Below are 21,485 nucleotides of genomic sequence, written 5' to 3'. Positions count from 1 at the left end.
CTGTCTACATGTTTAAATCGGATTCTACTTTGAGGATTTCACTGATAGAAAGTGTAAATTCATCACAAACTCTTTGTAGCGCGTAGGCTAGCATACAGCCAACGTTTGCATTGTAAAATTATAACAACTCCTTCACACTTCTATCTTTCCTAAGTATGCATTACTATTAGCCACTTTTGTGTTATTCAAATGGCTAGCTAAAGCATGCACTGCTACGGAGACAGGGAAGACGAGGCAAACCATCTGTGCAAAGACAAATTCAGCCCTGGACATCTCAAGCTACAGGATTCCACATACTACACCCATTTTTCTAGGCTTTTTAGTGATTGAAGACGGATGCTGGCTGGTCCTTACAACATAAAGGGTTCCATTGAATGCGGAGTTACATTATTTATAATTCCTGGCAGTGTAGAGTGACCAGAAGATGAACAGACCGAGGTTATACCAAACAAAAGTAACGATCACAGATACTGTTCGCACAAAACGAGCTAACGCTGTTTAATGGGGACTGTAAGGATGTTAAAGATACTGAGACAGAGATCATGTTTTCCAGAGGGAGGAGCATGGATGTAAGACTTTCCTATCCCCATGACTAGGACTGAAACGTGTGAGATATGGTAGGGATTCTATTGTAACTCAAATACCATACACACAAATCTGCTCTCCTTGGGCTCTATGAAGCCTTATGTGGGAAGCACAACTAACTCAAGTAGAAGAATGGTGCATGTGTGACTCTCTGAAAGCCGCCCACTTGTATCCTGGACTCCAGCACTTGGATGAAGGACACACATTGTAAGTGAGTATCCGACTTGCAAGCTATATATTTTTGTGGGCTTGTGAGGGCAGCTTGTAGGTCACAGAATGTGTGCGAGATTCTCTAATAACTCTCTATGGGAGACTTTTAGCGTGTGGACCTGATGAAGAGTAACGCAGGAAGCGATCTGTGTTTGAGATTCTGACCGCTGCACGCAAGGTATGCAGTGCCTTTATGGACTAGGGCAGCTGTCCTTGAGCCAGAGACTATGTGCGTGGCTCTGACAGCTGCCCTTGAGGTAGACAGTGTGTAGGCAGATCAGAAAACTGCCTTTGAGACAGAGATTGCGTGTGCAGCTCTGACAGCGGCTCTTGAGACCGAGATGGTGTGTGCGGCTCTGACAGCTGCCCTTGAGACAAAGATTGTGTGTACAGCTCTGACAGCTGCCCTTGAGACAGGGATTGTGTGCGTGGCTCTGACAGCTGTCCTTGAGACAAAGATTGTGTGCGCGGCTCTGACAGCTGCCCTTGAGACAGGGATTGTGTGCGTGGCTCTGACAGCTGCCCTTGAGACAGGGATTGTGTGCGCAGCTCTGACAGCTGCCCTTGAGACAAAGATTGTGTGCGCAGCTCTGACAGCTGCCCTTGAGACAGGGCTTGTGTGTGCGGCTCTGACAGCTGCCCTTGAGACAAAGATTGTGTGCACAGCTCTGACAGCTGCCTTGAGACAAAGATTTTGTGTGCGGCTCTGACAGCCGCTCTTGAGGTAGAGACTGTGTAGGAAGATCAGAAAACTGCCTTTGAAACAGAGATTGTGTGTGCAGCTCTGACAGCTGCCCTTGAAACAGAGATTGTGTGTGCAGCTCTGACTGCGGCTCTTGAGACAGAGATGGTGTGCGCGGCTCTGACAGCTGCCCTTGAGACAAAGATTGTGTGCGTGGCTCTGACAGCTGCCCTTGAGACAAAGATTGTGTGTGCAGCTCTGACAGCTGCCCTTGAGACAGGGATTGTGTGCGTGGCTCTGACAGCTGCCCTTGAGACAGGGATTGTGTGCGCAGCTCTGACAGCTGCCCTTGAGACAAAGATTGTGTGCGCAGCTCTGACAGCTGCCCTTGAGACAGGGCTTGTGTGTGCGGCTCTGACAGCTGCCCTTGAGACAACGATTGTGTGCACAGCTCTGACAGCTGCCCTTGAGACAGGGATTGTGTGCGTGGCTCTGACAGCTGTCCTTGAGACAAAGATTGTATGCGCGGCTCTGACAGCTGCCCTTGAGACAGGGATTGTGTGCGTGGCTCTGACAGCTGCCCTTGAGACAGGGATTGTGTGCGCAGCTCTGACAGCTGCCCTTGAGACAAAGATTGTGTGCGCAGCTCTGACAGCTGCCCTTGAGACAGGGCTTGTGTGTGCGGCTCTGGCAGCTGCCCTTGAGACAAAGATTGTGTGCACAGCTCTGACAGCTGCCCTTGAGACAAAGATTGTGTGCGCAGCTCTGACAGCTGCCCTTGAGACAGGGCTTGTGTGTGCGGCTCTGACAGCTGCCTTTGAGACAGAGATTGCGTGTGCAGCTCTGACAGCGGCTCTTGAGACCGAGATGGTGTGTGCGGCTCTGACAGCTGCCCTTGAGACAAAGATTGTGTGTACAGCTCTGACAGCTGCCCTTGAGACAGGGATTGTGTGCGTGGCTCAGACAGCTGTCCTTGAGACAAAGATTGTGTGCGCGGCTCTGACAGCTGCCCTTGAGACAGGGATTGTGTGCGTGGCTCTGACAGCTGCCCTTGAGACAGGGATTGTGTGCGCAGCTCTGACAGCTGCCCTTGAGACAAAGATTGTGTGCGCAGCTCTGACAGCTGCCCTTGAGACAGGGCTTGTGTGTGCGGCTCTGACAGCTGCCCTTGAGACAAAGATTGTGTGCACAGCTCTGACAGCTGCCTTGAGACAAAGATTTTGTGTGCGGCTCTGACAGCCGCTCTTGAGGTAGAGACTGTGTAGGAAGATCAGAAAACTGCCTTTGAAACAGAGATTGTGTGTGCAGCTCTGACAGCTGCCCTTGAAACAGAGATTGTGTGTGCAGCTCTGACTGCGGCTCTTGAGACAGAGATGGTGTGCGCGGCTCTGACAGCTGCCCTTGAGACAAAGATTGTGTGCGCGGCTCTGACAGCTGCCCTTGAGACAAAGATTGTGTGCGTGGCTCTGACAGCTGCCCTTGAGACAAAGATTGTGTGTGCAGCTCTGACAGCTGCCCTTGAGACAGGGATTGTGTGCGTGGCTCTGACAGCTGCCCTTGAGACAGGGATTGTGTGCGCAGCTCTGACAGCTGCCCTTGAGACAAAGATTGTGTGCGCAGCTCTTACAGCTGCCCTTGAGACAGGGCTTGTGTGTGCGGCTCTGACAGCTGCCCTTGAGACAACGATTGTGTGCACAGCTCTGACAGCTGCCTTGAGACAAAGATTGTGTGTGCGGCTCTGACAGCCGCTCTTGAGGTAGAGAGTGTGTAGGAAGATGAGAAAACTGCCTTTGAAACAGAGATTGTGTGTGCAGCTCTGACAGCTGCCCTTGAAACAGAGATTGTGTGTGCAGCTCTGACAGCGGCTCTTGAGACAGAGATGGTGTGTGCGGCTCTGACAGCTGCCCTTGAGACAGAGATTGTGTGTGCGGCTCTGACAGCTGCCCTTGAAACAGAGATTGTGAGCGCGGCTCTGACAGCTGCCCTTGAGACAGATATTTGATGTGCGGCTCTGACAGCTGCCCTTGAGACAGAGATTGTGTGTGCGGCTCTGACAGCTGCCCTTGGGACAGAGATTACATGTTTGGCTCTGACAGCCGGCCTTGGGGTGCAGAGTGTGTGGGAAGATCGGATTGCTACCCTTGAGACACAGATTGTGTGCGTGGATCTGACAGCTGCTCTTGAGGTACACCGGGTGTAGGAAGATCGGACAGCTGTCCTTGAGACAGAGATTGTGAGCGCAGCTCTGACAGCTGCTCTTGAAGCACAGACTGTGTATGAAGATCTGACAGCCACTCTTAAAACTGGGACTGTGAGAGGCTAGGACAGCTGTCCTTTACACACAGTGTACAGGCTGATGGCAATATATAGGGCATGAATAATGTAGTATTCTCTTGAACATCTGCTACTAGGGCAAACCATCTGGATGTTGACAGACACATAGCACAACCTGTGTGCTGAATGATCTGATACTCAAGCTCAGGGTTCAGACGTGGGACTCCCTGGCAGTATTCTAAGAGGTACAGACAGTAGGAGACAGATTCCTAGAGGGTGCATACTCTATGTGGTCATTTGTACTTAATCACTTCATTTTTTTTTCTCTTTCTAGGACCCTATGAGCTTCCAAAGAGTTTTCATTCTCAACAGAACGCTGAGGGCTCAGACAACAGGACAAAATGGCGTGGGGAACAGAGCCAGACATAAGACCTCAAGAATCCTGACATGCGAGAGCGTTGCTGCCCTAGCACAACCCACAGAGCTGCCGCAGGACAGACCTAAGAGCTGCCCTCGTTTACCACAGGCAGGTTCCAGAACGACAAGATCCTCCCAATCATCATGGCCAATAAGTAAGTCAGACCAACAAAACAGTTACCATTACAGCTACCTTGCTGTAGACTCTTCCAAAATCTAATTTCTTCGATGGCAGTGTGTGCATAGAAAGAAATGTTATCACCGGATAACTCCGTTAACGACGATACAAGATTCAAATAAATGTTCCAGTCTGCAAACTATTGTAATTAGGCCTGGGCGGAGCTCGACCCTAAAACTCCACCACACTATAAAAAGTTCTGCAGTGACGGAGTGCGTGGGTCGTGCCGTTCAATCAGATTTTTAGCTCCAAGTGTTTTTCCCACATTAGAAAATCAGTGCAAACTGCGCCATCTGCAGTGCAAGAGGGCGCTGCTTCTTTCTGCCGCTCGAGTAGATATTGCACTCGAGCAGCAGCTTCCTCAAAGGGAATGGAAGCTTTCTCAACGGGAGTGGTAGCGGACATCCGCGACCACCTGCATTGAGAAATCTCGCCCGGAGGTGGTCTGAAGTAAGATTTTCTTCGCTACGGCTTGCAAACTTGACATTGATGAGCGCGAGTGAAGAGAAAACTCCGCTACGTGGCGCAGAGTTTTCCGGAACTCCGTGCGCTACACAAAGCACAGAGTGGGGAAAACTCTGCAAGCCGAGCGAAATGTCATGCCCAGGCCTTACTGTCATCTAGAGCTTTATCCTAATTGGCTAAATTGATGTAATGTACAATTGCAACGCCCAAAATGTACTGAGTTGGTCAAGACAATCCTAGGACTGGAGCATGGTGTTTCTTATGATATTAAATAATTACCTGCTCTTTAAAAAAAAGTGGCAAAGGACTAACGGCCACATGCATCAAAGTCCGGTTTTGCGATTCCTTATTTGCGATTTTTAGGGAATCACAAATAAGGAATCGCAAAATGTGATGCATGATTTAAATCGCATAATATTTGCGATTCTGTAAAAATCGCAATTTTTACTGAATCGCAAATATTATGCGAATTCTAATTTGCAATTTCGCAATTCCCAAAAGGCCCATAGGATTCAATGGGAAGGCATTGACATTTTGCGAATTTCAATTAGCGATTCGCAAAATGTTAATGCATTCCATGCACCCCTGAAATGTATTTTGACGTGCATGTTTCACACACACATGTCCTAAGGACATCTGTGTCTGTAACATGACAGTGTTTTAAAATGCAATTTTGAGCATTTTAATACATTTTCGCAAATTACCACGAGGTTCACCCTTGTGGTAAATTGCACCCCCTAATTGCGAATTCGCAATTTTAAAAGTAATCATGTATTGCTTTTAAGGAATCTCAAATTTGTGATTCCTTAAAAGCAATCGCATTTTTGGAATTCGCTAAAAATAGCGATTTTTCCAAAAATGTTTGATGCATTCAAAAAACCTATTTAGGAATCGCAAACGGCCGAATTTACCGATTCGCACCGTTTGCACTTCCTAAATAGGTTGATGCATGTGGCCGTAAGTGTTGACCCCCAAACGATATCTGTGCCAAATTCTGGAGATGTGGACTCTTTTGAGCTGTGTCTGCTCTGACCTGTTTCTAACCAACCTGATCACCCCTGGCACTCCGAGATGAATATTTAGTGCACCCTATGCTACCCAGAGCAAACCTAAAAATCACTGGTGCCAGAAAAGCCTGAAATTAGCTGTCACTTTGATGCTATTTCTTGGTCATATGCAGAACATTAACTTGCACTTCTTAATTGTACAGAAATACAGTATTGCAACCCCAATCTAAAACAAAACATTACCTTAAAGGAGCAATCCTTAACAACCCCAGACAACAAACTCAACACATAATAACTAATCAAGGTAAAAGACAGGTCAACACATTTTTTTTGTTTGTTTTCCCTTTCCACGGTTTATCACTAAGCAAGCAGATAAGGAGGTCCTTATGCTCAGGATATTTTCCACCTCATTGTTTTTCTGGGAACCATGTGACTGAAGGAGGCCATCAAAACCAGGAGGCCTAATGTGTGCTAACTGGCTCTTCTGGTTTCCTGTCTTTTAGCCTGTGTTATGAGGCCTCTCACTTACTTCCTCCAATGCCTCTCCCTAGCCTATTCTTGGCTCTTCACTGTGCGACAGTCACCAATGAGCCAATCATTTGATTGTGCTTTGCCCAAACTAGGCCTGAGGCATTTATGGGTAAATCGACAGACCACTCCTAAATTATAGGTTTGTAAAAGCCAGAAAGGCTGTTGCTTCCTGCCCCTAGCTCTCTCTAGTTTCCCAGTTTAGGAGGAACTTGTTATTTTTAGATAAAGTCGCCCATTGATGTCAGGAGGCCTACCCAACAGCCAATTCCCGAAGGGGACATATTAGGACCACTATTTCTCCTCTTTCAGCCAGAAAGTGTTTCCCTTTTTTAACATCACATGGGAATGTATGTTTCCCAAGTGTCTTTGGATGTGGTTTAGGAGAGAATAAAGCACATCTCAAACTTACTTAGCCTGCATTAACTTGCTACCAGATCGTGCCCCCTGGGCACCTGGTTAGATGTTATCAATCTCTATTTTCAATATATAGTCAGACTTTGAGTTCGATGGCGCTTTAGATGTAGTGTGCATATGCAGCCCTTGGAGGAATTCTGAAAATGTAAAGTTGTGTCAGAGATATTTAAGTTTCGTATGCATGCATTGCACGACTGGTAGACGATACAATGATTCACTGTGGTTTGCTTTACACTCCTCAATGATCGAATGAGTGACTTGAATAGACGAAATATATCAGTACCACAAGTAACCTAAAACTGTTGAAGTACTCAAACTTTTTGCGTTTTTTTTTAATATAGCGCAAACTCGACCCAAAAGTATTGGAGCCTTTTACATGAGCACCAGTTATGTTACACAAGGACATATTCATTTTTTGGTAGGCATGGGGATATTAAGTGATTTGCCCTGAATCATAGGATGAACCTGGTTCTCCAGCTCCAAAGTCAGCAGCATGTCCGCAAGGCCACATCCTCGCCACGAAATTTGCAGATCCCTCCAATTATCCTATGAAAGGTCTGTACTAACTGATTCGATGATGCTGGTAATCAATGAAAATAAACATTAGCGATTTTCTCTACAAAAGTTGGAATAAAAACAAAAATAGTTACAAATGTATTTGCATCCAATATTGTGTTGAAAGGTATTTATGAAGGCTACCACTACCGGCCACCATCTTAGCTAGACGTGGGCGAGCTAAGAAATTACCACAGAGCCGAGCCAGATCCGAGCCAATGGTCAAGCTCAGTTCTAACAAGCCATGCACAAGCCGAGTGCATTTCTTGAACAAGCACGAGCTTTGACATTAATAGGTCACATTTAATCACTGCAGTGAGAGGTACATATGAAAAGGGATAGCTTTTAAACATGAACTTAGAACTATGCCCATCCTCGTCCTGGTGACACTGCCATTAGTGAACTAACAGGTAAGTTAGTGGTCATGTGCATCCTATATGTGGCCATAGTCTTATAGATAGATTGACACAATGTGCTTGTGCAGCTCGTACTCTGAAAACAAGTATTTGAAGGTGCTTTGATATGCAGTAATGAAGAAAGAGGGGGAATGGTGAAATCAAATAATTGCCTAAGATCACACAGTTTGTTTGAGTGTACAAGCCTGGATTCATTACCGTTTTTCTGGTTTCACTGTCTTTCCTTTTTAATTCAAATGGGAGGAGAGGATGTGGTCTAACGGCTAGGGCGGTCGGCCTCAAATCTGGGGAATTGCGTTTGTGTCTCGGCAATGACGCTCAGCATCCTGTGATTCTGGGCAAATCACTTAATCTCCCTGTGCCCAACAAAAAGGAACGTGTCCTTGTGTTATGCAACTGGTGCTAATGTACAGTGCTCTGATACTCTATATTCTCGGGCCAAGTTTGCGCTATATAAAACTCCAGAAAACAAAAATGCTAAATTTATTTATTTATTTATTTATTTTATAAAGTTTTGTATAGTGCAAACATGACTCTAGTGGGTATCAGACGCTTTACAAGAAGGGATGGTAGGGTATAAAACAAATAACCTACATGATCACATATATGAATTAAGTAAAGGGCCTTGAGAATACACAAATTACTATGCTTATTACCAGTGAAGAAAAAGTCTGGCATCATAAGAGTTTTGGGCTCAAAGATCCAAGAGCGCCTCGAGCTGGGCTAGAGCCCAGCATCTGGCTCAAGCTTCCATTCGCTTGCCCACCTCTTCACTCAACCATGCATCGTCGATCTTTCCTAACCTCCCAGTCTCATTGACACATGTCACCATCAACAGACAGAAGACAACTCGGGAGGGCCCATCTCCCAAATCCACCCACCTATCGACTGCCATATCACCATAGCTCATGAAATGTACATAAGATTTGATAGGGAATCATTGTTGTCAACAACCTGTGCAGATCAGGAAAACAAATTAATTTTAAAAAATGGTCTGGTAGGTGGTGTACAGTAAAATAGAATCCTAGTGACTGAATAGTGAATAGCTTCAATAGTTAGGAAATGTCAAGTTCGAGGCCAAATGGAACAACATTCCTATGGGTGGAGATTCATGAAGCTAGATGTGCCCAAAAAATCCATTGAAGATGTGCCCAAAAAATCCATTGACAAAGGTAGAAAAACTCTAAAATACTTGTGTACAAGCTATTAAGTGTGCACAGGAAAGGTATTAACTTATGCCCTATGGGGTGGTGCCCTCCGAGACGAGGACAAGGCTCCATACGTTGGACATTTCTCACATTTATGGTAAACACACCCCGAATGGAGATTCCATAAGTCAAAAGTTAGCTCTAGTTTGGAAGAGGGAAGATGGGACAACACCTCCTCACGCCTGCCTGTTCCCATGTGCTGACATTCAGACAGGTGCTGCTGCTTTGCAGGAATAGAAGCCCTACGACCTGGCCTGCTAGCATTATGCAATTTTTCGGCCGTGGCATTTTCTGCATAATTCTGGATCTGTCATGTTTGCCACATAATCCCTCATTTGCTGCATAATTTGCAGAATGTAATGTTTTACTTAAATGCAACTAAAGTTACTAAAAAGGCTGCAACAAGTGTTGCCATTCAATGACGGAAACAAAGCAAAGGTTTATTGGTTGCCTTTCAGTTGTGATTGCTTTTAGGTGTTTAACTGATCCTGAGATGAAACTTTTGTGCAATGTTTAATGTGTAAAATGAATAAATAGTGCAGCGGTTCTGCCACAAAATATGCTGCTTTAGGCCAAATAATTTGCCTTTTCCTTGCCACATAATTTAGTCAATTGCTTAATCTGTTCCTTCTTGCTGCGTAACTCTAATGGCCCTACCTATAACACATGTTTAGTTTTTCGTGCCTTTACACCTTATCATCTCTGGTCCTCAAACCCTGATTTTCCCGGGTTAAATCCCTGCCTTCTTTTGCGGGTACACTCGGTCTTCTCCTCCCCTGCCACTCAGCGTCCCCTAGTGTTCTTAATGTGTCTTCTCGAGGCGAGACCGAAATACCTTCTCCTGCCCTCATGTCCGAGCTTTTCCTGTCCTCACATCCCAGCTCTTCCGAGCTACGTCTGCCCAGGACAGGCCTCCCTGCTACACATTCAAGCGTAGTGTGCTCAGTTGTGGCTTCCTCTCTGTGTCTTGTCATGAGGATGCTGTGTGCTGACCTCTTCCGGTGCTGAGGGCCTTCCACCCCAAGGGTCTCATAGATAGTTTTCTCACTGAATTAGGTCCTGAGCCTTGCGAGGGATGGTTTCCTCACTGTCCCCACTCCTGCGGGTGCCTAGGAATGCTCGGTTTTGTTATGTTAGGGCCTGTCGCCAGAGACTGCATTGCCTGGCGAGGCACGGTTTCTTCCTGTGTGTGCCTGTTCTCTCTGCGGGGTCCCGGGATGCTCTGGCCTGTCCTGCTCCCTTGCCTGTGTCAGGCCCTGCCTGAGCAGTGACGTCACAAAGACCACTTTGGCTCTCAGGCTTTGGCAACACTGATCAGCCCGGCGGGGGAAGGGGGTGGGCGCAGTAATATCTTAAACACAGGAGCTTAAGCCGGTTCCCCTTCGACACCCCCTTAAACCAGACACCCGCAGACAGCGGCATTGTCGGCCACCCTTCATCACAGGAAGGCCTGGATAGTGGGAGGTCTCCTGGTTGTGGTTTCTATCGGACTCGGGATCTTCAGGGACCTGCCATTTTCGTTGCCTGGTAACAGTTTGGGAGCTTGACGGTGAGTAACTCTTCGTGTCAGTGCCAAGCACAAGGCTACTAGGGGTAGCTTTGGTATTGTCAGTGCTTTCGGGGGGGATGAAAAAACTGGGAGGGGGGGGGGGGGTCTCAAAGGGGCGTTGCTGCTGTAATAAAGGGCGTGGCTTAAAACCACATAAGCTAAAAATCTGCGCTTAGAAGAGTCTGCCGCATGAATGGCATTTTGCTGCTTGTCATTGCATCCAGGACCAGGTATGTAATACAACAAGTAACATTGCACCTACAATAAGCCAGGACTATTGGCTTTGTCAATGTCTGTTAGTTGCAGAAGATAACAAAAAAAGCAACAACTAGTGCTTCGTTGTATAGAATATTGAAAATGCTGCAGTTCTAAAATGATGAGACTGAAAGAACTATAACCAGTTTCTTTGAAGTTATATCCCAGTGAAAGGTGGTTCTGCTGCAGATGTAAGCTGTTTTTTTTCTCTCCGAGGGTGAGGCCAAAAATGAGAGCCCGGCAGGGGCCCGTTTCAGCACCTGCTTTTTAGAACGGGGGTGCTCAGCACCGACAGGACCCGGCCCACCTAAAGTCCCGGGTATTGTGCAGAATCAGGAAAGCACCTGGCGGTTCAAGATGCGGCTTCGAAACACATGGGCGTAGGGTCGGCCAGTTTAGAGGCCACGGGGTATGGAATGTGGTGTGTCCCTTCTTTCAGCACAGCTCCTTCGTCTCCCACTATGACTACTCTTCAGTTCTCACATCCCTCGAGCAGGGCCGCGTGGCAGTGTTAATCGGTGACGTAGCACATACATCGGTGACTCGCGCTCCAGGAGGCCACATGAAATTACCGGGGAAAAGGTATTAATTATCCTGTGGCCCCATGGGTTAGTGGCAAGATCCCACGACCTCGCGAGGCAAGAGGGAGGACCAGGCTGGGCCGGAGAGGCGTGATGGGGAATTGTGTGTCTTCCTAGCGTGATGGGACACGGAGTGTCGTCCTTTAACTTGTGAACCAGCCATCAGGTCTCTGCATTCTGAAAAAGTGGGAGCGATGGAAAAGAGTGAGTCACAGCCGCCTTTGAAATGACACCTTGTGCAGGCTCTGGAGTGGTGCAGATTTCTTGTTACACTCGACTCGAGCCAACCAGACAGGTGTAATGCTCGTGCCTTCTCAAAAGCCATAGGACGTATTGGGCTTTTTCTCTGAAGTGGGAGGGGCACTGAAAGTTCTAGCCAGGTGCCTGTCTCTGACTCAGCTTGAGGCCAATAGGGCAGAGCTTCCACGTGGCTGGCCAGATCCATGCTCTATCCTCGAGCCCCCATAAATGTAAAAACATCACACACCTTGGATATTAAAAAGGAGCCTCCCCCCCCCCCCCCCCCCCCCCAGCGCCTTGAGACCCTCCGGGTGAGTAGCGCGCTATACAAATGCCTTGATTGATTGATTGATACCCATTTGGCGGTTGAAGAGCATAATGTGAAACTCAAAATCCTGGTTTCAAATCTGGCTCCCATGTCTCACCAACTTGTGTGATCTTGTGCAATTTTATTTTTTCACCAAGTCTCCTTTTTCTTCGTCATCACGTATGAGAACACCTTCAAATATCTAAACTCGGGATGTGTTTAGACACCGGGCAAGTTAACAAATTCATACTTTGAACTCCGCAGTTGGAATGCAGGATTTTTTGGAGTAGTGAAGGTGCATTGGGTCTCAGGCACCCTGCAGTTAGAGTTACAGGAAAGAGTTAACCGCATAGACACTGCAACCTACTAGTTGAGGGCTATTGGGGGTCATTGAAAATTCTTGATCACTAGACCTCCAAAGGGCTCTTTTTTTGCTGGATCTCGATGCAAAACCTGCCAAAGGGGTGTCCCACAACTGTCTCTGACTCTTTCGGTGCATAGGTTAGCAGTTGAGTGTCATGCCCCTGCTCAATGTGTAATTGCAGCGTCTGAATGGGGAGCTCATATGGGTGCAGCATCATAGTTTTATCTGTTTGTGAAACCTGCTGCCATGAATTTGTGTGAGGAGATTCTATCTAGGACACCGTCCATTGGAAGGTTGATGTCCTCCACCTACTACGAAGCCAACATCTGGGATTACTGAAAGGTGTTTATCCAGGTCCTGCCAAACGGTGACTGAATTATCGTTAGGAGCATAGGTATTCATTATTGCAATCTCCCTGTTTTTCCTTAGCATCCGTGTGATTAACCATCGTCCTTGATGGTCAGGTGTATGGGAGAGAACGGATATCCCAGATTTGTTTGCGAATAAGATGATGACTCCGGGCCCGATTCCCAGAACTAATCTGAGCCAAAATCCTAAACTTACTACTTTTGGTATTCACAGAAGGCACTTACTACTTTTGGTATTCACAGAAGGCACTTACTACTTTTGGTACTCAAGGAAGGCACTTACTACTTTTGGTTAAACTTACTACTTTTGGTATTCGCAGAAGGCATTTAGTAGTAGTAAACTAACTTTACTACTACTAAATGCCTTCTGCGAATACCAAAAGTAGTAAGTTTAACCAAAAGTAGTAAGTTTAACCAAAAGTAGTATGTGCACTCTGTGAATACCAAAAGTAGTAAGTGGCGGGTATAAAACATGCCTTGAAGACCTGCTTAGGGGATCGTGATGCTCAGGGCTACCAGGGGGGTAAGTGGGGCTGAGGTGAGTTGTAAAGGGGAGAGAGAAGCAAAGGGTGAAGAAATAGTAAGAGAGAAAACTTAAACAAAATGAAACATGAAAACCTAAGTCGCCCGATCCATTCCTCGAAATGCACCCGAGCCGCATTTACTCACCCTATCTAGAAAAACAGTGGCAAGAGAACTCTATCTCATTGTAGACACATTATTCACTCATAACAAAATCATCTTTGACGTGATATATTCTAATGAGAGAGAACTAGGAGAAAACAGTAGAAAAAGTAACATATGTAAGTAACCCTGTAGGGAGACCCAAGGTGTAGAAGAACTATTTGTGTGTGGTTACTATCACAAGCGAAAGGGAAGCAGGGAAGGGTAGTAATACTGCAGCAGTGCAACAATACTTGGTAGCATAATGAGGGTGGAGCAATGCGCTAAAGCAATCATAGGCATATGTTTAGAACACAAAAACATAGAGGCACATGAACATGCACAAAGGCATAGTGAACAAAGCACACAGAGGTTATCATAGGCAATATCACCAAACAATATTGCTGAACAATTTCAAACAATGTGAGCAAAACTGTTATGTTGGTACAATGTAAAACTGGTGACGACAGAACATTGAGTATCACGAGAGGACCCGCTATTGCGAGAGACTCAAATGGTCATGGGTAATGTAGGGACATCGGACAGTAATAACCTAGCAGCTCATCAATGCAGGTTAGTGTAATGGGGAAGGGCTCATACCGTTAGGCATGCATAAAAGCACATAAGCACAGGCGCATGCATATGATCAAGAAGTGTAGAGAAGCATAGCAACTGAGGTTATTATGGGTAGCAGTGCTAAACAGTGTGAGGCATAAGGAACAAGGCCGGTTTGTTGTAGGCTTAACAGGGTCGGGAGATCATTGTTCTTGAGTGGATGTAGTAGCCAAGATGTGGTATTAGGCAGTTTGCCCAAAGGGAGTGTATTTCCCCCAAAATTCATAATTAGGAGGTATCTATTACACCCAATAAATTCTGACTCTGAGAAGGGCGATTTTGTCAGATGCAATCACATATTTTACCAGGCCCCCCGTAACGACGACCCGAGTCAGCAGTGCTTAATTTGAGCCAATGGTTGCCAGTGGGGGGCACCAGCACTTATGTCTAGGGATCAGCAGAGGCTGATCCTTCGCTATGGCGGAGGAGTGTCCCCTCCTGGCAGCAGCCCCAAATCGTGAAAAATAAAACGATAATAAACATGTTTATTATCAAAAAAAAAAAATCTTTTTCTTTTTTCTCTGAGGGCCAGGTCTTCGGAGGCAGGGCTATTGCGATGGCTGTCACGGAGGGGGAGTGGTGGGCACTGTTATCAGTGTGCATGTTGGTTTTGCTGGGTGACTTAAGAGCACTTACCGAAGAGCACTGAGCAGTCTCCACCCTGAAGTGTGATGCCGGGTTGGAGACAGCAGTACAAAAAGGGGTGGTGATGGACGGAGCATCTGAATCAATCAAACACTCGCACCCAGTCAAAAGATCTGGGTTTAATCCATCGCCACCCCCTTTTGTACCGGGGTTGGAGACAGCAGGCACAGGCTCCCAGTCTCTTTGGGAGTGCAATCGAGGGCGCTCAGGCCAATCCTGATGCTATCAGCAGCATGAGAGCAGCGCCTACATTGGGTGCAGAGGAGTCTGGGAGCCTGTGCCTGCACTGGAGCCAGAGAGGCGAGGAAGAGTGGCGATGCAGCAGGTAAGTTACTTTCTTTGTGTTGTTTTATCTCGTCGTCTCGTTCCCACCTCGCCCCATTACTTTGGTTTGAGACCGGCCACTACTGGGCACCGCCACACATTTGTCCTGATCAAATATTTTTGGAGTGCAAGAGAGGTAAAACACACAAACGGGAAAGAAGGAGGAAGATAAAGATGTCACAATGGGAGACAGCAACAACCTGCACAAGGGAGATAAAGGGCTGGTAGCGGATTAACCCCTTAAGTGCTGCTGACGGCCAACGGTCGTCAGCAGCGCTACCTCCCCAGTGCTGCGCACGACCATTGGACGTCCATTCAGCACTGGTTCCAATGGACAGCGCAGCACTGGGGAGGGATGTTTACACGCAGCTAAGGTGTTAAAGGCTACCAGACTTGGTAGTCAGGGCACCACGCATAATTGCACCGGCCACTGGCTTCTGAACAGAGATTTGGGCACCAGCTCAGAAATTAAGCACTGCAGGAGTGTGAGTTGAGCAGCCGAGGCCGGTAGGGGGAGTACCTGCCGGGCGCTGACGTGGGGAGGGGCAGGGTGGGGGGTAGGAATGTATGGATTACGGACCTTAACAGGTAAGTAAACATATAAATAAATAAAACGAATTTCGTTGCGCAACGAAATTCGTTTTGTTTATTTATATGTTTACTTACCTGTAAAAGTCCGTAATCCATACATTACTACCAACCCACCCTGCCCCTCCCCTCCCCTCCCCACGTCACCGCCTGGCAGGTACTCCCACTACCGGCTGCGGCTGGAGTTGAGGCTGTGCAGTGCTGTGGAAAACTGCGAGTGCTTACTCTGCTTTATTCTGTAGCCAGCGACGGAGAGAAGGGGCAGGTACTGAGTCCAGGGAGTTGGTGTAAAGCGAAAGGACTGGATTTGGTGTGTATGACAGTGCAGATTTAGCAGGTTCAGTGTGTAGGTAGAGGGTGATATTCTGCGTTGGAAAGAACTTATGTCTACGTTGAACGGTATGGTGCAAGGGAGGCGGTGCCCAGATGTTTTGGTTCTCCACTTGGGGGAGAACAACATGGTGCGGGAGACTGGCCTGGTTTTAATGAGGGCGATGTGGCGGGATTTGGCAGAATTGCGGAGAAGTTGGGCTGGTTGTTCGGTGGTGTGGACGGAGCTGGTACTGCGGAGGCTTTGGCGCGGGGCGAGCCGGCCGCAGGCGGTATTTAAGGCGCGGAAAAAGATAAACGTGGAAATGGTGCGTTTCTGTCGGCATTTGAAGTTTGCGAGGATTTGGCAAAGAGATATTCACTATGATGCACCGGAAATGTTTAGGGGTGATGGGGTACACCTCTCGAGGATGGGGATGGACTTGTACCTGTTGGAGCTATGGGAGGTGTTGGCCCGTTTGTTAGGAGTGCGCCGGGAATAGGAGCCTGGTTTGTTCAGTTTTGATCTGCTGCGCGGCACAGAACGGAGTGGGGGGGGGGCAGGGAAAGGGGGAGGCTGTGTATTCACCTGCAATCCACCTTTCCCTGGGTGGCGGAGTTTGGCCAAGTTTGGCTGGAGTTCGGTATTTTGGCGTTAAGTTTGGGGACTTGGGCAACGGGAGTGGGGAAAGGGGTAAACAGTTTGGTGGTTACATTAGAGGGTAGTTTGGTTGCAGTTGCAATAGGACAGACAGGAATGTAGGTATTGTGAGGTCTTGGATTTAAGAGGTAGGGGAGAAATTTGGATATTCATAGGATATAATGCTGTTATATATTGTTATGTTGCGGGGTGGAGGGATATTATCACGTGGGATCGTAGGGGTGGAGGGAGAAAAACAAAAAGGGGGTCAGGTAACTCGATGTTTAGAGAGGTTCTAGTTTTGTAAGGCGGTTTGCCAGTTTTGGTAATAATGTGATGTGCACCTGTTTCAATAAAGCGGCCTTTTACACACACAAAATGGTAGTCGGTAGTGCTTGCCTCCCTCTCTCCCTCCCAACTGCGAGTGCTTGCTCTGTTTTATTCTGTAGCCAGCGACGGAGAGAAGGGGCAGGTACTGAGTCCAGGGAGTTGGTGTAAAGCGAAAGGACTGGATTTGGTGTGCATGACAGTGCAGATAGAGCAGGTTCAGTGTGTAGGTAGAGGGTGATAATCGAGGATCTATGAAGGCTCAATGTGCAAGGGACTGGTAAAGTTTTCCGGCGCAGTGTGTCTGGTGCGGGTGCAGTGGGCATGGCACAGGTGCAGTGTCCAGGAGGGGAGCACCTTATGCAACGGCAAGGGCAGTGTGCAAGAATCAGGGTAGTGTGCCCAGTGTGGGCGCAGTATCCAGGGGGTGAATGCAGTGTGCAAGAAGTAAGGGCTAAGGCGTATATGGGTGTAGTGTGCAAGGAGCAAGTTAGAGCGTGGGTACAATTTGAACGATGAGGGCAGTGTGGAAAAAAGGGTGCAGTGTTCGTGGTACAGGTTTAGTGCACAGCCAGCGAGTGCACTGTGCAATGAGCTGCAGAGAGTGCAACGATCGGGCCTGATGTACAATTGATAATGCGAGAGCACTCCGCGCATTGTCCAGCGCCTATCTCTGTTCTTCTTGTAAATGGTTAATGTGGAGCCCTAGAGCCTGAGGCCTGTGAAGAAGCGTGGAAATTACTAGCAAAAGCAGCCAGGAATCAGTGCTGCACCAGTCATTGGCCTCACCATGTGACAATACAGGGAGAGCACACAGGAGCAGGCCCAGCCTTTAGCATGGGCGAGCTGGGCTCACGCACAGGGCGCTGACCTCCAGAGGGGGTGCAGGAGCTTCCTGTAGCAGTCTCCCTTTGACCTTGCTGCAAACACTGGCACCCATGCCCACATTTTATATGCATTTCTTTTCATTGTCCTCTTTTCTCTTATCCCCCTCACCTTTCCCCCCACTCCTCCCATATTTCCAACACACCGACTACAGGTGGTAGGTTGTGCCACATTTGGTTTCGCCCAGGACGCTGTCCAAAGGCCACCTTTTCACTGAAGCTGATGTGGTTTTATAGTCACCCCCATGAAAAAACTGGCACTAGATAAAATAGTTGAGCATAGAAAAACCCTGCCTATCGTCACGAAGAGCCTGAACAGGAAATATCGCAAGCGCCCGTTCAGGACACTTCCTGCTTGATCAGAATGTTTTGCCTCAAGAGTAAAGTGGAAGACTCACATGAACAGTTTTCGTGAGTGCACTAGAATGGAATTGGGTGGGGAACAAATACAACTTCGGACACTGCTGCCTGTCAGAGTGAACCGAGTGAGTGAGTTTCCTGCTACTGAGCCACACAGTTATTTGGAGTGAAAATAATGAGATCAAATTATATCAAGCTAAATTATTTAATTAAACCTAATTGTACGCCTAGCCCTAAATCATGTTAATTCCTTCATATTTCATTATTAAGCATCTTCTAACCCTAATACTATCCATATCTGTACTACTTATTTATTAAATATGTAACCTTGTTATGTTATGGTATGTTAAATTAATTTATTAAGCGCACTAACACCTTTAGGTTCCTTGGCGCTATACAGAGGGAGCAGGGAGGAGAGACAGAAAATAACATAACAGAGGATATCAGCTAATTGTACGCTTCAGTGAAAAGGTACCTTAACCTCAATTTATAGCTAACTTCAAGCCTTTCGTATATGTTTATTTTATTTAAATTAAATATAAAGTAATCTTAATTTATTACTAATGCCAATCCTAACCATAATCCGTAATTGTTTAAAAAAATTTGAATTAGGTAAGCAATATCAACCTTGACCTTATGCCAACTCCTTACATCAATTAATTTAAATTAAATTAAATAAGTGACCATCAACTCCTAATTCAATTTGAATTAAGGTAACTTTAAGCCTCTACTGAAATTATATTACCTCCATCCTAAATTATATGCTATTGAATTTTCCTAATTCAATGTAGTGGCATGCAATAGAGCATGAATAACACTGCGGAGGGTGGGTGGGGCACTGGCAGGACATTGGCGACAGGGTTGTGGGAGGTGACTGAATATGTAAATTTACCCCGCAGTCTTTCTCCCCGCAGGGAATCACAACACGGCTGTTACAACGACCGCATTGTGATTCCGCATACCATTACTCCGCAAGTCGGAACAAAGACTTGCGAAGGGGAGGCGCTGGATGTTGGAATAGTATAATTTACTATTCCAAGTCCAGTCTGTGCGGACACTAGGGAAGGTGTTGGATTTTAGATCCAACACTCTTTCCCCCCCCCCCCGCAAGTCGTTGTTCCGACTTGCGGAGTAATGATATGCGGAATCACAACGCGGTCGTTGTAACAACCGCGTTGTGATTCCCTGCGGGGAGAAAGTTTCAGGATAAACGTTGTTTACCGAGTTGACTACATAGAGTTCCACTTCAAACGTCTGGTATTACTGGGGACACATTCAGGGAGGTGGATGTGTAACTGTGGGAGAAGGATTTCAGCAAGAATACTGAGAATAATGGCATGAGGTTAACTGGGAAACAACCTGGTATCCTGGACACAAAGGAAATGGTACATAGTTCAAGAAGGTGGGGGCAGGGCTACATTCCTGGATAGCAAATTAACACATCAATTGTTAATTCAAAGCAACCACACATACCTCTTCTTGAGTACTAAAACCCCAGTGAACATTAACTCAGCAGTAATCGAATGTGAAGGAAATCACTGAAACTATTGTTATGGTCCCAAATGCTGCCAAAAGGTTTTATTGGATTGTAGTTAATTGGCTAGAGGCACAATCATCCATGTGGAATACATAACCTGTTACATCAGATAGTGAGTTGTGGCAGTAAAGAAATACTGCTTGGTCTACAGCTCAAAACAATTATGTCTGCAATGTTTCACAAAACGTTTGCTAAAGCATGCAATTAAATAATGTCAATTTCATTATCCCATGTAGATTTCAGTGCATTTCACTTTTGCTCTTCATAGGAAAATGGCTAAAGGAAAACGCAACACTGGCCCAAAGGGCAAGAAGATCACCCTGAAGATTGCTAAGAATTCCATCAAGATTACTTTTGATGGCAAACATCGCCTTGACCTGAGTAAGATGGGGATCACCACGTTTCCTAAGGTCATCTTGAAGTTGGCCGAAGTGGAGGAGCTGGATCTCAGCAGAAACATGATTAAGAAGATTCCAGACTACATTGAAAAGTTTCAGAACCTGCGTTGGCTGGACCTCCACAGCAACCAGATTGAGAAGCTTCCAGAGACCATCGGAAACCTTCCGAATCTGTTTCACCTCAACCTAGCAAACAATAAAATAACCAGCAAGAACCTCCCCCTAGAGATCACTAATCTCAAGAATTTACGTAATCTGAACCTTGGTCTCAACTCCCTTGACACCATTCCCAATAAGATTGGTACATTGCAAGAGCTTCAGGAAGTGGGCCTGTTCGACAACCTTCTGACAACCCTCCCAACCAGCTTGCAAAAGCTCCCCAAGCTGAAGAAGCTCAACATAAAGCGAAACCCATTCCCAGAAGGAGAGGGAGAAGAAGAGATCATAGATTCCATCAAGCGTGTGGAAGCCCTCTACCTAATCAATGAGAATGATTTATGTGAACCTTGCAAGACCAAGTCTAAGAACGAGAGGGACAAGCTAAACAAGTTGGCAATATTGGCACCCTCCTCCCAAAAGAGAGCCAATTTTGCCAACTTTCTCACACCCAACTCGAATGCAAAGGAGAACCAAGAGGAGTGGAGGGTAAAGGGTGATCTGATTGATTAGATAAAGGTGGATCTCATGATGTGTCCATCAATCAGACCTATCCCTAGGAGCAAAACAATTTCTCCCTAAGGTTATACTGTTTTCAAAAATAGATATGGTTGGCAGATGTGGACCTTTTGTTTTTGATTTCTCATGATGGGAATGTCAACTGCTTAGGAATTGTGCACAGGCACTTGTATACAGACTCAGTTTTGTTTCTGGCAATGATCAGGTGATGGTTTAAAGAAGCTGTGCTGGTGTGTGGAAGGGTACGCTGCAAGAGAAAGGCTCATTTTCTGAGCCATGGTGCTAACTTCTTACAAAGCCCTCTGTTCTCAGTTGTATTTGCAACACAAAGCATAACCTATTGAGGTCAACAAGTGATTTTCATCAATGACAGTGGATGCTCTTCCTCAAAGCAATAGACACTTAATCATTAACTTTAAATATCTATCTGCTGGCAACATCGAGGCAAATATGTTTGATGATTAAAATTAAAGTAAAGCATTCGCATTTCCTCCCTAAACTCAATCAGACCAATGTTTTAGGAATTCACCAATACGCATTTCTAATAAACCTTACAACCTAAATTAAAAACCTGCCAGTTGCAGAGACTTCATCTCAAGTGAGCCGCAGCCCTAGCATAATAGTGCACCTTGTTAGAACCTGTTCCTGGTACAGCGGCCCAGCATGTGTATTTCCAATTGGTGCCCAGATACTTGCTCCGTTGTTAAACAGTTCCCATTGTTAAATCCTGTTACGTACCATGTTTAATGTTGTACTGGGTGATCAGATTACTTCTCAACCAAACTATCAGCTTAAGACCCTAGTTCAAGCTTGAACTTGTAAGATTGTCCTCATGGATATTTGCCTTCGGGCTGTGTATTACTATCATTGAAATCCATCTCTATGCTCACATTCACGCTCCATTTGATGGATAC

At 46.4% G+C, this 21,485-nt stretch overlaps 2 protein-coding genes across 3 annotated transcripts in view; one reads left to right on the top strand and one right to left on the bottom strand.

The window, feature by feature from the left end:
* The window catches only part of WDFY4 (WDFY family member 4), an 856,906-nt gene that overhangs the window by 156,133 nt on the left and 679,288 nt on the right, over positions 1 to 21,485 (bottom strand). The gene's annotated exons all lie outside the window — the stretch shown is intronic.
* Positions 4,185 to 20,691, top strand: LRRC18 (leucine rich repeat containing 18). Its single transcript, XM_086921798.1, has 2 exons — positions 4,185 to 4,323; positions 19,767 to 20,691. Exons 1-2 carry the CDS (start codon positions 4,313 to 4,315, stop codon positions 20,563 to 20,565), a joined length of 810 nt encoding a protein of 269 aa, XP_086777924.1. The 5' UTR covers positions 4,185 to 4,312; the 3' UTR covers positions 20,566 to 20,691.

This window comes from Lissotriton vulgaris, chromosome 5 (genome assembly GCF_964263255.1).
Source record: "Lissotriton vulgaris chromosome 5, aLisVul1.2, whole genome shotgun sequence".
Classification (NCBI taxonomy): domain Eukaryota; kingdom Metazoa; phylum Chordata; class Amphibia; order Caudata; family Salamandridae; genus Lissotriton; species Lissotriton vulgaris.
Note: the sequence above shows the minus strand (reverse complement) of the source record. Positions and strands in the feature narration are given on the sequence as shown.